Consider the following 21142-nt stretch of genomic DNA (forward strand, 5'->3'; position numbering starts at 1 on the left):
AGTATACTTAAACAAGCCACATGTGCATTTTGAAAGAACAATCATGCACATTTTCATGCTTATCTATCACAAATGTCAGCACTTATCTTCTACATCAGCAAATAGCATGCCAACTCCCTGTATAATTTGTGCACTAGTACATGATAAATATGAGAAAATGCATAATTTGTGCAAAAATATGGTCCTTATATATTGTAATTAGGATAAATCGAAAAAAGACTGCACTCATGTTTTGTAATATATAAGTACAATCTTGTCTTTTTGTATGGTGCATGATGATGTTTTTGGACAAGTCTACTTTTATTTCTCATATTTTGGCATACACTTACCATGAAACTTCTTGAAGAACTTGGTCTAGTGTACGAGTAGAGTGCCAAAACACATAAAAAAAGGTGTAGATCAACACAGAACCATCGCCTACCAAACTAAATAATTATTACATATGATTATAGATAAAGGAAGCTAAACCTATTCATTGAAAGCCAATTTCATCTTTCTAAGATTGGGTGTCATCCACACGGGAGCCGGGCAGTTGGAGCAAAGCTGGGGAGACACAAGTTCCTCCCTGCCGTTATTACCCAAGTCGAGAATTCCCATGTCACGGGGGTTGTTCTTGAATCCCTTTGTCCAGAGCACATTGTCATCGGTAAAGTAGGCATGGTTTCCCTTGAGAGCCGGATAGTCTTGAGCAGCAAGACAGAGTGATTGATTGTGCCCAAGAAACAACACATGGTCGCGCAAGCAACTGGTTTTCTTAGTTCTCTCTCCTGACGAAGCATCGACTTCATATATTATAAGCTCTCCGGTGTTCCAAAACACAGATGCCCCAGGCTCGGGTTCTAAATCGCAGTGCTCATATAGTCTCCACACTTGAAGAAGATTGCCCCATGGAGCTTGCACAATGTAAGCATTCAGAAACCGGTCCTCAAGATCGGACTCACCTGTAATCATCTTCATCGTAACAACAGGGCTACTTAGATCGAAAGCATGAATTTGTCCAAATGAAGTGACCGCATACAGCAGGCCGTTCTTGTAAATGCAATCGTCATAGTGGGTGTGTGGTGGCAGCCATATCCAACTGTCACCCCCTGCCCTTGCAAACGAGAGCTGGCAAAATGGATTGTGTATGAGCACCACAATGTATCCATTGCACGTATCGTCAGAAAACACAAAGGCTTTATGGTGAAGCTTGCTCCTCAGCTCTTCCGGAGCCGAGACCGATGGCGGACCGTAAACCCTTGCTGCGGAGTGCCATGAGAACTCGTACTTGTGAAGAGCACCAGAGTCACTATAGACGGGCTTCACTTGCTCAATGGTGATCACCGAAGGGAGATCAATCTGTTCACCGGTGATGGGATTGACAAGGTGCATCTCAGATCTGTCATCAACTGTAACGAGCAAGCCTTGCGAGGACCCAATCAGATGCCTGCTGCTGATAGGTGGCCCTGGGAGAGTCAGCTTGTACGTCCGCTTCTCCGCGAGGCTGTAGAGGCAAGCAACGCTCTCGCCGGCAGATTCAGATGTGTAGAGGAGGCACGGTGTCTGGGGGCGTGTGTAGTGCCCAAGGCTGCGCAGCCTCGAGTAGGCGGAGCGCCAGGAGGAGCAGACCGAGCCGGCACGGACGAGGTCGGGGATCTCGAGGGTGGCGAAGATGTCCATCAAGATGTCCTGAGGGAGATCACGCGATGCGCCCTCCATAGCCTTGATCGGTGGAGGGTGCTTGAAGGTACGGACTGGGTTGGATTGGGCACTCGGGGATTCTTTTGCGGATGAAGGCACGGACTTGATTCGAGTCCCACTCGGTTTGCTTCTCCGAATCCTCCAATTTCTCTCTACCAACGGGCGGGCGGAAGAAAACTATGGAGCACTAACCGGCGGAGGGTCAGACATGGCAGATGAGGCCACTCATATACGATTTGAAGAGGGGAGATCTATGCCGCACGCGCGTTAATTGGGCGGCCACCCGGGCCAAGGACCATCGCATCGCATGTTCATACCAACGTTCCGGTTGATGACGGTCTGTCCACATAGCATTTAACATTACTCCTTCGAATACCATCCACACGTTATTTGGGACGTGGCTAGATGGAATAGAGTCAGAAACGGCGAGACATATCCGTGTAGGAGTATGTGTTTTATTTTGGGCAGTATGGAACTGCAGGAATGATTTGATTTTTAACAGAACAACACATATTCATTTCTTACAGGTTATTTTTCGGGCTACTGCACTGATCCATATGTGTTCGCTACCCACTCCGACGGATGCCAGGGAGCGTATGGTTACAGGGTTTATCCAGTGAGAGACGGTAGCTCGGGTTATTTTCAACCGGTTTGGATAACGGTCATGTAATAGGATAGATGTTTAGTTTCCTATTCGTTTTTTGCCTGCTGGTTGTGGCTATCCTGTTTTTTTATTTCAGCTCTTTGTGAGCATTTTTACTTTTTTCCGACATGAAGACTTTGTGGAACCTTTTAATTTTTATTAATATGGCCGTATGCATATTTCTGATGCAGAGGCCGGGGATAACCTCCTTTTCGAAAAATCATCTCATCTCGTCTAATGAGTGAGGCACTCTAACCAGTAAACCCCGAGGTTAAGCTCAACTTTACGTTAATTAATCCTAAAGATACGTGCACCATCAGCCTCATGTTCAGTCGCACCATACTCCTACATACATACATACTCTTCTCTGGTCTGAAGGCAAGGCAGCAGGACGTACAAGCCAAGAGCGGGCGACGCTACCAGCTAATAATACGGGCTACCAGGGCCTCGAGGAGACCATCCACGGTCCCCCGGGAGCCCCTCGCCGCGACGATCACGGGCACCGCCGGCGTCGTATCCCGTCCATAGTTGCCATGTTTCCGGTACGGTGGGAACGAGGAACGGGAACGGGGGACGAGAGTCGGGGGCTGGAAAAAATAGGGTACAGTGAGGGTATACATCTCTAGAACGATTTTTCTAAAACGGAAACGCGATCCAATCAATTCCGGTACGATGAATCCGGTACGGTACCATGGAACGAGGAACGTGAATCTTTACGGGTGCGGGGAGCAACTGGCTGGGAGGGACCGAGGGAGTACTTATACAGGGAACTGGCTGCATCGTCGATTCATGAAGACTAAAATATATTATCTCCTTCCCAATGGAAAATTTATTAGCAGCCTTGGAGTAATTGGAGAGCAGAATAAGGAGTTATTTAGAGGAGTGGAAAAGAACGGGGCAGAAATTAAAACGAGGAGTTCGTGATTGATATGGCTGACCTTTTGCTTACTCGATCGATTCAAGAACCAAGACTGTCGAGTCGCCGAACCTGAATCGACGATCCAGCTGCGGAAACGCCGAATCCGCATCGAATCTTACCGAATCGACCCTTGTTCCCGAATCTGATTCCGGGTCGATGAATCCGGATCGAGGGACGGCCCACCGTTCCCCGTTTCCGGCTACTATGATCCCGTCCGGGCGCCGCCGCCGCCGCCGCACCGGGGCAAGAACCTGGGCTGCTCGTCGAACCGGCGCTGCCTCGCCTCCCGCTGCAGCCAGTGCGGCTTCCGCTTTCGCTTCTTGTTCTGCCTCTGCCCGGCCTCCTCCTCTTCCGGCGGCGGCTCCTGACGCCGCCGCGGCGGGCTCCAGGCAGGCAGGGAGGAGGAGGAACCGGCGGCCGACAAGCTCTGCCGCTTGCGCGCGTATCCGTGCAGCAGCTGGGTGATCTCCGCCTTGATGCCGGTGCGGTGCGCGATCTCGACGTGCTCGTCCACCGCCCTCCACGACAGTATCAGGGCGTTCACCTGCCTCGCCATGGCCTGGTTCTGTCCATCCAAGGCAAAACCCCATGGAGCCAGATCAGTTGAAAGCTTGCTTATAGCGAAATGATATGATGTACAGTAGTATTTTTTTTTCGAAACGGAGGCAAAAGATTTGCCTCATCGATTAATTAAGCAGAAGAGAGTTGCCCGGTTAATTACTGGAAAACCGGGCGAAAACCAATACAAACCTACCACACGAGGACTACTCACAGAACAAGCAACCCCATAAGTGCATGATCAGCCCGACAACCCAACACATAACGACTACCAACCCCCACACAACAACATCACAAAGAACCATCCAACGAGAGAATCTCAGACGAAGACCACGAGGACCACCAAGACCATCGAGACAAGCCACACAATAAGGACAATCAAAAGACTGCCATCAAGCAGTTGCGGACGCCATTCCTGTGGCGCCACTCTTCTTTCTTTGGTTTCTGATAGCCTCCTCCACAATCGCCTTGCCAGATCCAGGCCTAGCCGCATCTAAACGTTTGAGCAAGCTGTGAATCTCTAACTCGAAGAGAATCTCATCGACCTTTTCACGCACAGACATCACGTGCCCAACGGTCACGTGTGAGTTGGTGACCGGAACATCCGCCGTCCACAAAGGCGAGCGACTGGCTGGGCTCCAAAGGGTCAGACGCTAACATACCGACCGCCTCAACATCATCAGTCACAGAAACCACTGAGACGACAACATCGCCCACAGGAACCACTGACACAATTGCCTCAGGCACCTCCACTTGCTCACGTGACAGAGGCGAAACATGCCCCTCACACAAGATCACTAATGAGTCCGCCTCCAAGCGCTCCACAGACAAAGGCAAAACAGGGCTCAGACATAGCTCCTGTAGGTCGGGCATGATCTGTAGAACCGGAGACTCGAGCATGGCGCTGGGCTCGCCCTCAATGGTAGGCAGCACAGGAGACAAGGTCGATAGTGACGATGCATTGTCCCCAACACGAGGAGAGAAACATCCATATAGCTCTTGGCTTCCTTCCTCCATGGTGGCAGCACCGGCCACACCAGGAGGGCATGACATCAGAGGGCATGACATCAGACTGGTTGACAACATAGCCGGCCCTAAGGAGAGCTTGTCTAGAGCAGCCTCCGCCCTCTCTGGAAAGCTCCCAACCCACGTCATCCAACCTTGCAGCTGCGCGATTTGATCAGCCAGAACAGACTGCACATCAGGCTGGGTGGCCGAGCCACCGGTAGCAGAGACGACAGACGCCCAAGACCCATGACGAAACGCCTTGGATGGTAGTGCGGATTTCATTGAACTCTCACATGAAGCTGTAGCATGACGATGCACGATACCCAGAATTGGTTGCACGGCAAGGCATGACAGCGAGCTTAGAGGACGCCATGGATTACGACATCCACGTGCACGGTGACCGTTCTCCAAGCAACGGGAGCACCGAAACGGGTCTCTACACTCAGCCGCACGGTGCCCACGAACGAGGCATCTGCAGCACCGGCCATGCATCCAGGCAGGGATGGGACGAGGAGCCATTGTCGGGGCTGGCAACATTGGGCTACGCGGACCATGCCGGGGCAACACCTCTTTCCATCCCCCGCACGCCTCTGTTACACATCCCACACTCGGCTGGGCAGCGACCGGGGCCGATGCCTTGGTAGCAAGCGGTGTCATAGGGGCCAACTCCTCTTCATTGGTGTCATCGTCGCCGTCGGCGTCCAGCGGGGACCATGACTCAGGCTGTGGCCGCCCCGAGCCAAGAACCGAAGGAGGCGCTGGAAGCTCCAAGCCGTTGCCCATGCCCACGGGAAGGAGCAACCGGGGTTGGTCAGAGGCCGAAGAAGCACCGAGCGTCCTAGAAGCTTGAGACGGCGGCCTCAAGCCAGGAACGGGGTCCGGCGCGTCGTGGCTGGTGATGGGAGAACTCATCCCCTTCAGGTCTTCGGCGACGCGGATCGCGGCAGCAAGGTCCTCCAAGGGGAGCCGTGCGGACGCCGGCAGGGGCGCAGCCAGCATGCCTTGGGACAGCTCTGGCACCTTCTCGGACTCGCCACCGATCTGGACGGAGTGGCCCATCGCGGATTGCGGCGGCGGGGACGAGAACTCCCGATCCAGATTGGATCGAGCAGCGGACGAGGGCGGCTGCAGGACGACGCACGGAGTGCAGCCAGAAGGCATCTCAGCAGGAAGCCACCGCAGCATGCTGGCCGGAGCTCGGACCGGCGAAGTGGTGGCCGACGGACCGCCGCCGCTGAAGACGGGAGGGACGGCGCGAGGTCGCCAGGGCGCAGCTCCCACACCTGATTGTGGGAGGGAAGGAGGGAGCAGGCGGCGAGGTGGCTGGATCCCGGAGCGGCAGTCGTGGGAGTGGCCGGAGCAAGGAGATCCGGCCGGCGGCGGCCGCGCGCTCATGCGGCAACGACCGCGCACGCGATAACACTAGTCACTTTTAGGCCATGTTCCTGATGAGCCTTATGAGTGGAGCCTCGTACAGTAGTATTTACAGCATATATGGAAAGCAAAATAAAAGGTGTGAAATTGTTTTTCTAATCCTGTGAAGATATATATCCATATTTTGATTCAAAATTCACGGTCTAACTCTACTCACATTCATATGAGCTTGACTGGTATAAAGATGTTCAAATTTGAAAAATCACTCTCATGCAACACAAGATATTCTTATTGAGGAAGATATGCGAAGGACAAACCAGAGAGTCCGGTGAATCGCCTTCCCTACTCAATATCTCCTGAGCAGTCTTCTTAGCCTTCTCAACATAATCATTCATGAGGGAAAGTGGAGGATATTTGTCGGTCAGATTCAAATCACACGCCAGTTTGATAGCATCAAGTAGCTTCCCATTCTCAATCAGATGGCTGATAGCATCAACTGGCTGCCCATTCTCAATCAGATGGTCGGCCGAGTCTGCACAAGAACGAGTCAGCAACTCAACATAGCACGTGCAACAGGCAAAGCTAGTAGGACAGAGCGCTAAAACTTCACCAACTCTATATAAATCAGCAGTTTTAGGAGTATCATGAGTTCAAGATGCTCTGCTACAATTTCCATGCATGCATGATGACAACAGAATATATATTTCAGCTTGAAATTAGCAGCAAAGTAGCAGCTTGTCCACTTGACATAAGTTATGCATCAGCAGCTGGTGATATTGTATAATATGACTCGGAACTAGTAGCAAACAAATGCATGTGCATGAATAACTCTCAGTTTCGCCACTGCATCAACAAAATAACATGGAGAAATATGTATATTCCTTGCGAAACAAAAAAAACATTATTATACAAGAGAATGGTTGGAAAATCTGTTATGAACTTGTTTGCAATGCAATTTTGTTTTCCAATTCTTGCAGGGTTTGTAAGGTCCAAACATGCCTGCTGTAAGATTTAACATGTACAGCTACAGGTTGGCAACATCTAAACAATAGTACTCCCTCTTGTAAACAAATGCAAATATATTATAAATTGCTAGCAATCAGATTCTTTTACATGCTAGTGTTTGAGAAGGACATGGTACGGTAGAGGTCCAGAGAGAGTGCATGTGCGGAACACCAAAATGCAACATTATAGGACCATGAGTTGGCACTAAAATGTTGAGCTAAATGCGAAGAGCAAACAATATCATCCGTGGCAACCCCTGTGCAAGCATGTTCATATCTGAAGAGCAAGCAACATCTAGCACCACTTCAGGGGCATACCACTGAGAGTATCTCAATAGGCCACATGAAAATGACACGAATAGATTTGCCACTGTTATAGTCTTATGCCGATGACTATACAGTAATAGCTATCCAACTGTTTTGGAGACTATGTAACTGCAAAAAACAGAAGTTGTACACAGAGAGGATCGTCATCAAACTGAAGTCTACAGCAAAGTTCATCTGCTTCACAGGACTTAAAGCTAGTTAAATGTGTCATGGGGCAACTTCCACAGGGGTTTGCAAAACAAGCTGAACATCGACAATGTGAAGTGATGACCGACGACACCGATTAATGAATAACAATCCATGTAAGCAAAAACAAAAAGTACTCCCTCTGTTCCTAAATATAAGCCCTTTTAGAGATTCCAATATGGACTACATACGGAGAAAAATGAGTGAATCTACACTCTAAAATACGTCTACATACGTCCGTATGTAGTCCGTATTGAAATCTCTAAAAAGCCTTATATTTAGAAACGGAGGGAGTATATGCTAAGAGGGTTGTAGAACACACTGACTATCTGCATTTGACCACAGCATTTCAAGAAACTATGATTCAGCAGTGAGAGGCATCCTAGCATACCAGCCATGGAGTGGATCAGCCCAAGGCCATTGCGGAGCTCGATGCAGCTCTGCTTCTTGTTGCGCGGGACGTCGGCGAGGAGATGGTTGATCCCATCAGCGTCCAGCTCCAAGGCAATTTTGTACGAGGCAAGAAACTGCAGAAGGCCCCATACGGCGAGCCGGCCGAGGTCCCTGCAGCTTTCAGGCCTGCCGGTGATCATCTCCCTCCAGTCCTCCGCCAGCCGTCTGGCCCGCTCCAGCGTGGCTGCCGACGGCTCGGCCCTGAGGCTGGGGACGCAGCAGAGGAGCGAGGCGCAGTTCTCCCAGTTCTTGTCGCTCTTGGGCTCGGCCCTGGCCAGGAAGTCCCTGACGGCGCCGACGACCAGCGCGTGGGGCTCCGCGGCGCACAGGAGCGCCGGGAGGAACTGCCGCCGGGCGCGCAGGCTCCTCTTGTTGCCCCAGTACAGCATGTCCGCCAGCAGCGAGGCGTCCCTGTCCGCGCGCGCCGCCGCGAGGTTCCACCTCACCGCCTCCCCCGCGCCGCCTGCGGGGTCCGGCGTCCGGCAGCTGCTCGGTGCCTTCTCCGTCGTCTCCCCATGGCGATGGCTTGGGTAGGCCCCCAGGATGGTCTCCTCCTCCTCTTCCTCTTCCTCTTCCTCCTCCTCTGGTTCAAGGCCAGGAGACGCGTCCTCCTCCTCTTGTTCAAGGCCAGGGGACGCCTCCCCCTCTTGGTCGGGAGACGCCTCGATTGCCATCTCCGCCCTCCCCTGCTCCCCCTCCTCCCCGGCATTGAGGTCCGAAGGCGCCCGCTTGGCCCGCCTCCCATCTTCTTCCTCCTCCTCCTCCTCCTCCTCCTCCTCTGGTTGAAGGTCAGGAGACGCCTCCCCCTCCTCTGGTTCAAGGCCAGGAGACGCCTCCCCCTCCTCGACGGCGTCGTACCGGTCGGGACACGCCTCGATTGCCATCTCCGCACTCCCCTGCGACCCCTCCTCCCCAGCATTGAGGTCTGAAGGCGCGCGATTGGGCCGCGCCCAATCTTCCTCCTCCTCCTCGCTGCTGTCTTGGCCCTTGCCCCCCGGGTGGAGCTGGCGCTGGTGCTCGGCGGTGGTCCGGAGCGCGGCGGCCTGGTGCGCCTGGAGCTGGCGGAAGCGGAGGGCGATGGAGGACTGGAGGGAGGAGATGTGGGCGTCGACGTCGGCCCAGGTGAAGGGGATGGGGATGGGGGAGGCGGCGAGGAGGCGAGGAGGCGGTCGAAGGACTCCCGGAGGCGCTGCTTCTTGGCGGGGAGGGCGGCGATGGCGGCCTCAAGCTCCGCCGTCGCCGACGCCATCGGAGGCCGGTCGGTCGGGCTCGCCGGAATGGGGATTCCGGGAAGGGACTGGGGTTTTCTTGCCGGCGGGCGGACGGGGTTGGTTGGTTGGTTGGGGTTTAGAGAGAGGGAGAGAGAGATGGTGGGTGCGTGTCAGTCAGGCATTTTCCTTCTTCGCCCCCTGTTCAGTTCCATCGTGGGGCCCACCTGCCAGTACCTGGCTTGTCTTTTACTGCTTGGTTTGGGGGCAGTTGAGAAGAGGGGGTCGTATTGATTTTACTTTCACTGTGTGAGCTACATTTGGTTGGTGGAATTTATGAGACTGGGATTTTAGGTTTTTGAGGAGTGTGCAACTCCTTTCACTGATATAATATTTCAAGTTTTACTGTATTTAAAACTACCACATACTAGTAGAAATGTTAATTTCTATTCCCTAAAAAAAAGATGGAAATTTCCAGGATTGGAAATGAATATCACATGAGTGAGGCTTTCTGCACAGGACAACCAAAGGAAAGGCTTAGTAGCATGTTTGAGGAAATCTTAACCTGTTGTAGTGGTGTGTAGTGGGGGGTTTTGCCCATGGAATAGTTTGAGATCCCAGTAGATGAAAAGAGATTGAGGAGTACTCATAGGGATGCTCTGCTAGAAATTTGATATAAACTGTCAATATGGGAGGTAGAACTATGTTAACTAGAAGATAACCCGCGTGTTGCTGCGCTAATAGGTTGCTGAAAATTTAGGTTGATAATGTTATCATACGACTTGTTATATTTGATTTATGTGGGGTTGCAAAATATATATTGAATATAAGTAGAATGACCTGTTGGGAAATGGTTTTATTGCATGGTTGAATGTTGTGGTGGGGTTTTCTCCGTGCATGGTTGCATGTTGGGGTCGGCCTTATTCCATGCATAATTGTATGATGGGGTAGCATGCTTGCATGTTGAGATAAATAAAGTGATGAGATCACTCTCTTATGTATACTATATTATTAACGGTTTTGCTAAAGCACATCTAGATGTACCCTAAACATATCCATTAATTAACTCATCTCTTTGATTTCAAAAAAATTAATATTTTAACTCATCTTTTTGAAGCTTGTCTTTGTGCATGTTATCCTTCTACCATCTAGAGAGAGGGGAAGTAATTCGTCGCACATATGACATGGTTGGTTATGGCAGTAAAGTCATGTAGTTTCTTTAAATGAAATTAGGGCAGAAATCTCTTTTAGAATAAAAAAACTACCACAAAAGTAAAGTTCCGATGTGAAAGCATAATTAAAGAAGCAAAATGAGATTGTATCTTTTTGTATAATGTGACTCCTGTCGTCGTAGTTGAAGCGGGTTAACTGACATTGCGATGTTGTGCGCGTCCCCATCCCCACTCCGCCCGCGTGTTTCTTCCGTCTCTCTTCGCCCCCACGCGCTTTATCATGAACAAATACCCTAAGCACTTCGTTATCAACACAAAATGCAAGGGCAAGGCGATCTTAGAACAACTCTAACAGAATCGCCACATTTGTCGAAATTGCATAATAACTGTCATATGTTGCACAAACCACAAATTACAACTCTAAAAGAGTTGCCATACCTGTCAAAATTGCCATATGTTTAATAATGGGAGCTCCATATTTGGTCTCCGGCCTCCATATTTGAAGTACTTGCACTCCATAATTTCACCCACGTGGTGAGAACGTGGCGGGACGGAAATTTCATGGTAGGTGGGAGTTGGTCCCCACCTACCAAGAAGTAGATATCCAACGACAAACGGGATCCCACATGAAAAGTGAAATATGAAGGTTGTGTTTTAGCGATTGTGACTTTCGCTCCACTAGCTCATGAGTCTCCATATTCTTTGACGATTGTCTTCATCATATTTTTGTCAGTGACGATTCTACTAGAGTTGCTCTTAGAGTTTGTGTCGTTGGTTTCCTTGCTCTCCTAGAGTTGCTCATAGAGTTTGTGTCATTGGTTTCCTTGCTCTCCTATAGGGAACCACGAACCAGAGAAAAAGAAGTAACTTCACTACTAATTGAGTTACACATTTACAAGTGGGATTTGAGAAGAGCAACAAAAGTGTTCATCACGATGCCAATTAACACGCTTTAAACTACTTTAGATCTCGTTGCCGCTCACGATTGTGTATGTGATTTGTACATGGGGAGAAGCATCTGTAGGGGCTGGCTTTGGCCTACCCATTGGCTGACGCTGCCTATTGGTTCAGATTCACGAGAGGAGAGGTGCTGCTGCTGCTTGGATCACCCCGTGCATTCGCTTTATTCGGTTTATATGGTTCGGTTTATACGGTTTTTCGGTTTGTACGGTATTAATATTTTGGCAAACACGGTATAAAAATAAAATACGATTCGGTTTAGGTATATATCAAATTATTTCGGTATGGTTTTGGTATACCATAAAAACCAAAGTTGACGCGAATTTAAAAATGTCGTATAATAATTTCCAAATTTATGACTCAAAACACATACTATTTTATACAAATAGTATATGACTACATGAATGCTTTGATTCATCTGTTGATGGTTATGGACGTGCTTAGCATTTTAAAAGGAGAAAGATGACTATGTTACAAGAAAATTTACGTGCTTAATAGTGAATTTAACTCATGTACAAGAAAAATGACAACTTTTATGATTGTTCATCTCAAGAAATATAAATTTATTTTTTACTTTGGTTTATTTGGTTAACTGTTCGGTTTTTGGGTATATACCATAAAAACCAAAGTTCAAATCGGTATGAAAACTTCATACCATACCGAAACCAATAACCATAAAACCATAAAATCGGTTCGGTTCGGTTTTCAAATGCACGGAGTGATGCTTGGATGTGGCTTCATCGGCGTACAAACCGTGCACGTGTAATTACTAATTTATCAAGACAAGACAAAAAAAACAGAGGGGTAAAAACAAGCATCATCCCATTTGTTGCGTCTGTCTTCATCGGCGTACAAAAACTCCTGCCAATTGTTGGCAGCCCACATCATACAGTTGTAATACAACCCTACTAATTCGCACTCCCAGCCTGCAGTTTTTATCTCATGACGCATCATCAACTCGTCGTCATGGGCTCGCACTCCGCAGCAGGGGCGTCTTTCTTGTCGTCTTCACCCTTGGGTTCTTCGCCTTCGCCTTTGCTGCCATCGCCCTCTTCATCGTCCGCGGGGGAGGCATCCTTCATCTGGTAATCCACCTTGAAGTCGTAGTCCGCGTCCATGTCGTTCAGCACGCTGAACTTGTTCCCCTTGCGCCGCTTCTTCTCCGCTTTCTTCTTGCGGGGGTCGAGGATGCCCTCGGCGGTGTACAGCTTGTCGTGCTGCGTGCCACCGCTGGCCGCCGCCTTGCTTCCTTCACGGTCGTTCGCGTCCGACATCGATTCGTCCTTCACAGGTGCACTCTGCGTTGGGGGATCCTGTTCAATGCAAGACAAATATTATCTAGCTGTACTGCTAGTAATATGCAACTTGAAAGTTAACTTGACGTCTCCAAACACAAGAGATACCAAAGCTTGCTTCTTCTCTGTCTAGCAAGAGCCTTTGACAGGTCTACAGTATATAACTTAGTTAGAATTAGAACATGGCCAACCAAGCATATATAGGAACTAAAGTGTACCCTTTGTTCCTAAATATAAGTCTTTTTAGACATTTCAAATGGACTACAACATACGGATGTATGTAGACATACTTTAGAGTATAGATTCACTCATTTTGCTCCATGTGTAGTCACTTGTTTTTTTGTTTTGAAGGAGTACGTAGTCACTTGTTGGAAACTCTAAAAAGACTTAGGGGCTGTTTGGTTCCAGCCTTAGCTTGCCAAGCCAAAGGTGTAGCGTGCCACAACTTTCTAGGCATGCGTTTGGTTCTATACTAATGTTTGGCTTGCCACAGTGTATAGTGATTTCTCCAGTAGGATTTCTGCCAAAAGGTGTGGCGTTTGTTTTGCTCGCCACACTTCTGCGGCGCGCCACAGGTGTGGCTGATACCTCACCTTAGGCGTGGCAAATTAAACCTCCAACCAAACAGGCCATTAGTGAACGGAGGGAGTAGAATACTGTCAAGAAAGGGGTAGCTGACTGCAAAAATCTACAATGATAACATTGCTGTTTTAAATAAAGGAAGACCACTGTGGCTTGTAAGAAATACCTCGAGCATCGCTTCATCAATCTCTGGTGGGGCATTAGATGGAATTTCAATATGACTGAACTCCTCCATAGATTTTAGACCACTAATATATGAAGACTCAGCTTTGTAAATTTCATCAACATTGAATTCACTTCCATCTTCTGTGATAATTACTGCATTGGCGTCCTCCACAACATCCCTTTTAGGTGGCAGTGTAAAGTAGGGTACCTTGCCTAATAACAAGAGGGTTAGATGGCTTGGAAACAAAATAACAAAATAAAAATTACAGGATAACTTGTCTATTGTACCTTCATTCCAGTCATGAATCACTATTTTTGCAGCAGCTTCCACATCCACTATACCACCCTTTTTCAATTTCCCCCTGAGTGTAGCGAGTTTTTGAAGGAAATCATCAACTGAAGTAAAGCTTGGCACCTTGTACAGAGACAGCAATTTCTCGTGTGGGCAAAGACTGAGGATTTCTTTAACTGCAATTATACAATAAGTATGGAGTAAGTCATTGGATAATGCATTTCCAGGTATAATAATGTACTAGCTTATTATCAGATTAGTATCAGCAAAGTAAACTACAAGTACAGTAACTGGGATGAATATAAATTATCAAAAAGCTGGTTTGAGTGATGATAATGCACGATAACACCTACCAGGAGTGATTACATCGTCCATCTTCTCAACCCTTTTGCAGTTGCGAAGGGCTACAGACACACCACTGCTGGCAGATCTGAGCATCACAACACCAGGACAATCCAACAACTTCACCTTCTTGTCTAACTGAACCTCCTGCATTGATCTAGTAACCCCTGGAGTAGAGCCGACATTAACCACACGGGATCTCTTCAAACTGTTGATTAGACTGCTCTTGCCAACATTAGGAAGGCCAACAATACCCACAGTAATTGCCAACTTGAGCTGCAAGCACAACCCAATAGTGAAATTTAGGCACAAGACCACTCTAAAATCAGGAGTAGTTATCAAAATGTCATGATGAGATTAAACAACGTCCACACAGAAAATTCAGGTGCATGTGTGAAAATAAAACTGTCTGTCAATGTTGATATGGCTTCCATGGAACAGGACAGCAAGGCAAAAGGACAAAATCCAATAGCATGAAGTACAAGTGAAACTCCTAAATGAAGCTAGATAAATACACACAAACAAAGACAGTCTTCGATCATCTCTAAAAACATCAAGATAGGATACCTCATGACTCCTGGAATAATTTTTTAGCAGTTTAATCAGATTCTCAGCACCAAGACAATCACTGCTTTGTGGGATATTGCTTGTTTTATCGAGCTTTGATGATTTCCATCCCAGCTTGGTCCTCTGCTCTTGAGTGTTGCACTTGAATGCAACGGTTGGCAATTCCTCCCTTAGATATGAAAGCCACTTCTCTACCGACTCTTTGGGGACAAGATCTACAATCCACAAAAAAGATGACCATGAGATGCAGAAAAACAGGAAAGATCATACCGGTGATAAATTCATCAAAAGCTACACTATACCTATCTTATTGAGAAGCAGCACAATCTTTTTAGTTGGATCGGCCTTCCTGACCATCTTCTCCATGTCAACGCAACGGGTGCCCAGTGGGTCCCTTGCATCAAGAACCTCGAGAATCACGTCGGAAGCTTCGATGACTTTAACCAGCTCCTTGTAGAAGGCTCTCTCCGAATGGTCTGGAGGCACATTCAGCAGCTTTAGCAAATAATGCTCATGCAAGCAGTAGGCCGAAAAACACCGGCAATGGGGAAAAAGAAGCTAACCATTGGTCTTAGGCACCGCTAAAGCAACAGTCTCCTCTGCTGCGTCATTGTCATTAGCCATGTCTTCATCGTCGGGTAATCCGAGCTTTCTCTTCCTAGCCTGAAAGAGGAGGCCACAATATTTGATCAGTGTTCAACTTCTGCAACCAGACAGCATCAATAACAGACTTCCGAAGGCAGAGTTCGCAAAGGAAATTGCTAACTCTCATCATCTGGCCAACAAATCCATCTAGGCAAGCATCTAATGACACCTACGGAACTATGGAAGAGTAATCGTTTGACACTGAGAAATAATATAGTAAGATCATCAACGATGGCTAATAACTTTGTCTTGTGACCCCGGCCGAACACTGAGAAATTGGTGGCAGCACGCCAGGGGCGAAAGTAAGAGGAGAGGCGGGTGGTTGCTTACCCTCTCCCTGCGGGCCTCCTTCTTGTCCTCCTGCTCCTTGATGGCCATGGCGCGGCGGACCTCCAGGTTCTTGAGCTCCTGCTCCTTGAAGGGCCACTCGTTGGGGATCCCGGGGTCCTTCTCGATCTTGCTCTTGCCGCTCCTGCCGTCCTTCTTGGCCTCCTTGCGCTTCTTGCGGTGGTGCTCCTTGACCTTGCGCAGCACCTTGTGCTTCGCCTTGAGCGTGACCCGCTTGCTCTTGCTCTTCTTGCTCTTCTTCGGCATCTTGCCGCCGCCGACGACGATGCAGGGGGTGGGGTGGGGTGGTGAGGAGGAGGAGAGAGCCGCCGGCGGAGGGAGGGAGAGAGGAGGAGGAGGAGGAAGGGAGAGGAGAGCCGGTGGCGACCGGAAGGTATGGATGGCTCTGGCGGCTGGTGGCTGAAGCAGGGGAGAGGTGCTAGGGTTTAGGAAGACGGCGGATGGGCCTTGAGGTACGCTGCGTGTGCGGCCCGCGCTAGGGCGGCACCGCCCACCTGGGCCCTCTACCACCCCGATGTTGGCCCGAACAGAAATGCGCCCGTTTTCCCCTCCCGCAATGTGAGCTGGCCCCGTAGCGTTAATTTGTTAGCTTGCGTTCTTTGTTTCGTCCTTTACTTCTATTTTCTTTTTATTACATTTGTTATTTTTGAATATTCTAAATACTTAATTCAAAAATTAATTGAGTTCAATCTTTAAAAGGGATATAATAGTATAAAAAATAGTGATAGCATTAAGAAAATGCTTATGACATTAAAAAAATATTCACGTGTTTCAAAAATATGTTTGTGACATTCTAAAAAGTTCACATACATTTTAAGAAATGTTTTGTGCCATTAAAAATGATATTTAAAAAATTCACGCATTTTTCAAAAAAAATGTTCATGAATATTTCTAGAAATGTTTATACGATGTAAAAAAATGTTCCCATTAATATTTTTTAAACATTGACATTTATAAAAAATGGCCAATGTGTATTTGAAACAATGTTCAACATGTATTAAAAAAATCGAAACATGTACTTCATGTGTTTGAAAAATATTCAACGTGTTTCGTGTACTGGAAAAATATATATGAAAAAACCAAAGAAAACCTCTCCTGCTCCCTGACTCAGTGACTCCCTCTCCTTGGTCTTATCGACTGTATGGACATACAGGAGAATTGGAGTGGGACTTTTTAAACTTTGAAACTTTTCTCAAATTTGCTAGAATTGCAATGGCACCTATCGAATTAACCCAGAAAAACAAACTCGACTTAGAGCAACCCCATACGTTCATGCCTCTCATTGTACACACCAATTTGTTTTTTTTTCTTTAATAATAGGAAATTTGTGTCAATACCATTAGTCCCTCCTCAAATCTTACCATCATATTGTTTCTTGGTAATAATAATAGAAATTTGCACGCTCCAAGCACATCCGAGCATCTTAGAAGCCTAAAAAATTCAGATTTTTTTTGCTATTTTTTTGAACTTACTGTTCATCAAGAGGAGCCTGGGCGGGCTCATCTTTTTTTTTCGAAAAGGGCCTGGGCTCATCTGTGGATTACCAATGCAATTTACCTTGTCAAGCAATTAAATACACATCGCTTCCCTCAACAGATTCTGCGAACCAAATGTCAGGCATTCTATGTACCTTATGGCAGCTACATCTACATCTACCATGAACAAACGTGTTCAGTAACCGTGGTTGCAAGAACCCTCCCTATGCATCGCCCTGTGATTCCATCTGCACCATAAACCTTTCCACATCCGTCCACCAGTCAGTATCGTCACAGCCGCCATCCTCCTGTGATACACACACACACATCAGGGATCGTGACTTCGACCGACCAACTTGGGGCAGCAAAAGCGAGTAGTGACACAAACTACTAACCAAGTTACAAGATGCAGGAGGAGCATGATCGACATTCTCGACACTGTCAGCAAACTTCACCGCTTCTTCCCACCAACCAGGATCCTCCTCCACCTCCCCGCTCCCCATAACAGAGTTACCATCGTTTCCGCCGCCTTCCATATTGAATTCCACAACATTCCCTTGATAATCTCTCTGGGCCGATCCGGCTATGGAGGTGGTGAGCTCAGGAATCGCATCCAAGGGTACGGCACGCAGTGGAGAACGGTACCCTGTTCATTCCAAAGCACTCATGTTAAGAGGAAATGATTATAGTGAAAAATGGGAGTTACTGGAACAATCGATGTTCCTTTCTTACCTCGACAATCAGGGTCATAACACTTCTGGTAATACGCAGCTCTTTGGAAATCCACAATGTACATAACTGGTGCACCGTCAGTCAGGATTAGTGATTAGCTAATATGCTAACATGAAGCAGTGACAAACTTCAGAAAACACACCTACATGTGCAGGCAATTTTGCTTGCAAGTATTCATCTAAACTGAAAACATCTAGTGAAGGCTAAAAGGGGAGTTGAGGGCCACATGTCACCGACACGCAGTTAATAATGTTTCCTACTTTGATCATCTTTGTAGGGTTTGTGAAAACTTTTTTGTAAAAAAAATCATTGCAGCTATTATAGGCTAACTACTTCAAGCATCCTCATTAATGGAAAATTATGATAATACGCACTTACGATGATTTTGCAGCAGAGTGAGCTAGCAGATGAACACAACATGAGATGATTGTAATGCTTAACAAACATGTCAAGTATTATTTGGTCAAATATTGTATACTAAAGGCAAAGAACATAACACAAAGGATTTGTTGCAGCAGCACATGGCCATTATACGTATGTTCTTGCAAAAATGCTAACAGTAAATTAAGAGCAAACACATGATGGTACACATCCAAACAACACTATAGTAGCATACACAAAGTACAGTATAAACTTATGGTATTTTCTCAACTAACTGATTATGGTACATTTGCAAGCAGCATCAACAAAGTAATGCACTCCTGTGCAAGAAAGTCATATACAGAGAACAGTAAAATGTTACCATGATTGCTTTTATGCTCTCTTCCAATATGCTCACAGTATCTACTCCTTGACATGCTATAAATCATTAAACCATCTTGGGAAAACCAGTACCAGCATCGAATTTTCCCTGCAATAATAAATAAATGTTTAAGTAGTGATGAAAGAGTAAGACTTGCATTTCCCAGAATGCAGCATTTATTTGCTTTCAGCATAAAATTAATTAAATAAGAGTACTATAAGAAATAATCTCCTAAAAATATATTACAATATTATCTGCGGAAACACCAATACTGTGAAGCCTTCAGCAAATGAAACAGCGCAGCAAAAGTTCAGGATTAATGACCAGAAACGATTCTTTTTTATTTTACTGTAGAGGGGCTTAGGAAGACACATTTCCAACTGAAGGTAGTGTCACATGCATGGCCAGCATACTAGTGTAGCAATGTGCCGTATTCATACAGCACCAAGGCAGCAGCAGCACACAACTAGACAGCATACGCTCAGGTTATGTTGCCATTGAATGGTTTTTATTCTAAAGAACAGGGTACTATAGGCATATTGTGGAACCACGTTCTTTGACAGGACTGCCCACAAACACACATTTCAGAATTTCAAATAGACTGCCGGAGGCAGACAAACCTGTTGAAACTGAGTCTTGTATAACACATAAATGTATGCTAGAAAAATAACCACTGTCTCAAACAAAAATAGTCCATCCAGAAATAGAAGGTGCGACGCTTCTCAAGATTTATTTCTGGCTGAGAATTTGTTCAGCAGTATGTGGATTGCGTGATACAAGATCAACATCATTGGTTCATAGTATAAAAGCACTTCTCACCGATATCGATTTTGTATCAGATAATCTACATATAGTTGGAATAATTGCTGGTCAAAATCATGTGCCTCATATTTCTGGATGAAGGGAGTAGAAGGATATTTGTGAGGAAGAACCAAAAACCTGAGACACTTCCAAAGGAAGCTATAGATTCAATAAAACCGTCCAGAGCTGGAAAAGGAGATCTCCCGTAAGTATATGCTTGAGGAAAATCACTTCGGTAAGTATCAATGGCAACCCGGCAGTTTTTTGCTTGAATCTAAGAATGGCACATTAGAGAAAAAATCATATATAAACTCAACATAGTAAAAATACATCAGTAATGAAACCGCAAATACTCACTCGTGTAACGCTGGCTTCAGTGTCAAAATGTAATGCTTTCTTGCATTCCAAATCAAGTTTGCAGATCAAAAGCTTATCGCAGTCATCATCTAATCTGCAAATAAGTGACTCCATAAATAGTTCCTTGTCATTCTGTAAACGAGTAGAACATCTTATCAGCCTATCAGATGCAATATTGAGATAAACCTCGCAAGTTTGCATGTGGTCAACAGTGGGTAACATTAGGGGTAAAAGATAATGACGCTATGACAGGAAAAGGGAACCAGAGACTGTATAGCATCACCATCACATGAAAACCTGCACCTGTCAAGCTGATTTGTCTGCAAGACTGCAAGCACATAGGGACTGCAGTGCAGACAAAAATTTAATCGCCGACTGCATTTCAGCATTCATTTAAATTCCTCATGCCAAAAGATATTAAAAACTGTTGACACAACCCACATTTCGAAGGTTGCATGAGTTGATACTCGATTTTGATTTGAAAAAAGAGCTGCCTGCACTGGCCTATTTTTAAAAAGCTGGTTTGGGATGAATTCCCAGGTCATTTATGGAACCTCATTAAGTTACATTATATTTGGAAACAGTGCTTCGAAATTCAGATATAATATTAAATTCTTTATTTTACCATCTGCAACGCATTGCCATTTTATATTTTAACTGACAATGCGATAATAGTTTTCTCATGGAATTTCCAGATTTCTTACATGTACACAAGAGAACCGAGTGTCACCCATTTTGGCTAGGTGCATGTCCACACCTACCCACGCGCCTTCGGGTCCTGGACTCCGCGGGCATCTCACGGTTTTCTCCCATTTCTATATAAGAAATCTGCAGGGTACTAGCCCCTGTAGGTCTACTTTTTCTCTTCTGTTACATGTACAGAATGCATCTCTTTTATTAAAAGAAAAGTCACAAGGCCTAGTACCTGTAAACCTAGTCTTTTACACATAATTTGTACATGTAAACACATAGTTCAGAGCTTCTCTAAAAATATTATTGTTTATATCCCGATCAGGGTGCTCCATCCCGATCGCGCCGGTCCAGGAGAGGGAGACGATTGGGATGGAGCACCCTGCACCCCGCACACCACCTTCCCCTTCGCTTCCAGCGTGACAAACTGCTGTTGCGAGATCTCCGACGGCAGAGCCGCGCCGTCTGGCCAGCAGGAGACCGTCCTGTTTCCCTGCAGCACGCTATTTCTACCTCCATTCGGCAGCAAGAGACGGGCGGGGAGCAACATTACGCGCACCAGTTCGCCCCAAGCCACACCGCAGCTTGTGCTCCATGCGTCTCCCCTCTCCCGCAAC

At 46.8% G+C, this 21142-nt stretch overlaps 5 protein-coding genes across 5 annotated transcripts in view; all 5 read right to left on the minus strand.

Annotated features, from left to right (window-relative positions):
* Nucleotides 1-16: 16 nt before the first annotated feature.
* On the minus strand, nucleotides 17-1711 carry LOC123043619 (putative F-box protein At4g22180). The gene has a single exon (XM_044466127.1). It carries the CDS (start codon nucleotides 1696-1698, stop codon nucleotides 469-471), a length of 1230 nt encoding a protein of 409 aa, XP_044322062.1. The 5' UTR covers nucleotides 1699-1711; the 3' UTR covers nucleotides 17-468.
* Nucleotides 1712-3424: 1713 nt separating this feature from the next.
* On the minus strand, nucleotides 3425-9079 carry LOC123043618 (uncharacterized). Its single transcript, XM_044466126.1, has 3 exons — nucleotides 8091-9079; nucleotides 6500-6714; nucleotides 3425-3807 (listed from the first exon to the last, which is right to left on the minus strand). Exons 1-3 carry the CDS (start codon nucleotides 9034-9036, stop codon nucleotides 3445-3447), a joined length of 1524 nt encoding a protein of 507 aa, XP_044322061.1. The 5' UTR covers nucleotides 9037-9079; the 3' UTR covers nucleotides 3425-3444.
* On the minus strand, nucleotides 4326-6380 carry LOC123043617 (uncharacterized). Its single transcript, XM_044466125.1, has one exon. It carries the CDS (start codon nucleotides 6201-6203, stop codon nucleotides 4350-4352), a length of 1854 nt encoding a protein of 617 aa, XP_044322060.1. The 5' UTR covers nucleotides 6204-6380; the 3' UTR covers nucleotides 4326-4349.
* A 3212-nt stretch (nucleotides 9080-12291) lies between the features above and the next one.
* Nucleotides 12292-16026, minus strand: LOC123043620 (guanine nucleotide-binding protein-like NSN1; the record flags this gene model as incomplete). Its single annotated transcript, XM_044466128.1, is given in 8 exon segments — nucleotides 12292-12805; nucleotides 13536-13747; nucleotides 13823-14002; nucleotides 14180-14444; nucleotides 14736-14950; nucleotides 15038-15211; nucleotides 15299-15398; nucleotides 15711-16026. Coding segments are annotated over 8 exon segments (1822 nt in total), but the record flags the coding sequence as incomplete, so codon positions are not given.
* A 1130-nt stretch (nucleotides 16027-17156) lies between these two features.
* LOC123043621 (DNA-directed primase/polymerase protein) overlaps nucleotides 17157-21142 on the minus strand; it is a 9429-nt gene continuing 5443 nt past the window's right edge. The window contains exons 11-16 of the mRNA XM_044466129.1: nucleotides 19836-19967; nucleotides 19617-19752; nucleotides 18678-18785; nucleotides 17936-18001; nucleotides 17599-17849; nucleotides 17157-17511 (exon numbers count right to left, since the gene is read on the minus strand). Of these exons, the coding sequence (XP_044322064.1) occupies nucleotides 17428-17511; nucleotides 17599-17849; nucleotides 17936-18001; nucleotides 18678-18785; nucleotides 19617-19752; nucleotides 19836-19967 (777 nt within the window). The 3' untranslated portion in view covers nucleotides 17157-17427. The remainder of the gene's footprint in view (nucleotides 17512-17598; nucleotides 17850-17935; nucleotides 18002-18677; nucleotides 18786-19616; nucleotides 19753-19835; nucleotides 19968-21142) is intronic.

This window comes from Triticum aestivum, chromosome 2B (assembly GCF_018294505.1).
Source record: "Triticum aestivum cultivar Chinese Spring chromosome 2B, IWGSC CS RefSeq v2.1, whole genome shotgun sequence".
In the NCBI taxonomy this organism is placed as follows: Eukaryota; Viridiplantae; Streptophyta; class Magnoliopsida; order Poales; family Poaceae; genus Triticum; species Triticum aestivum.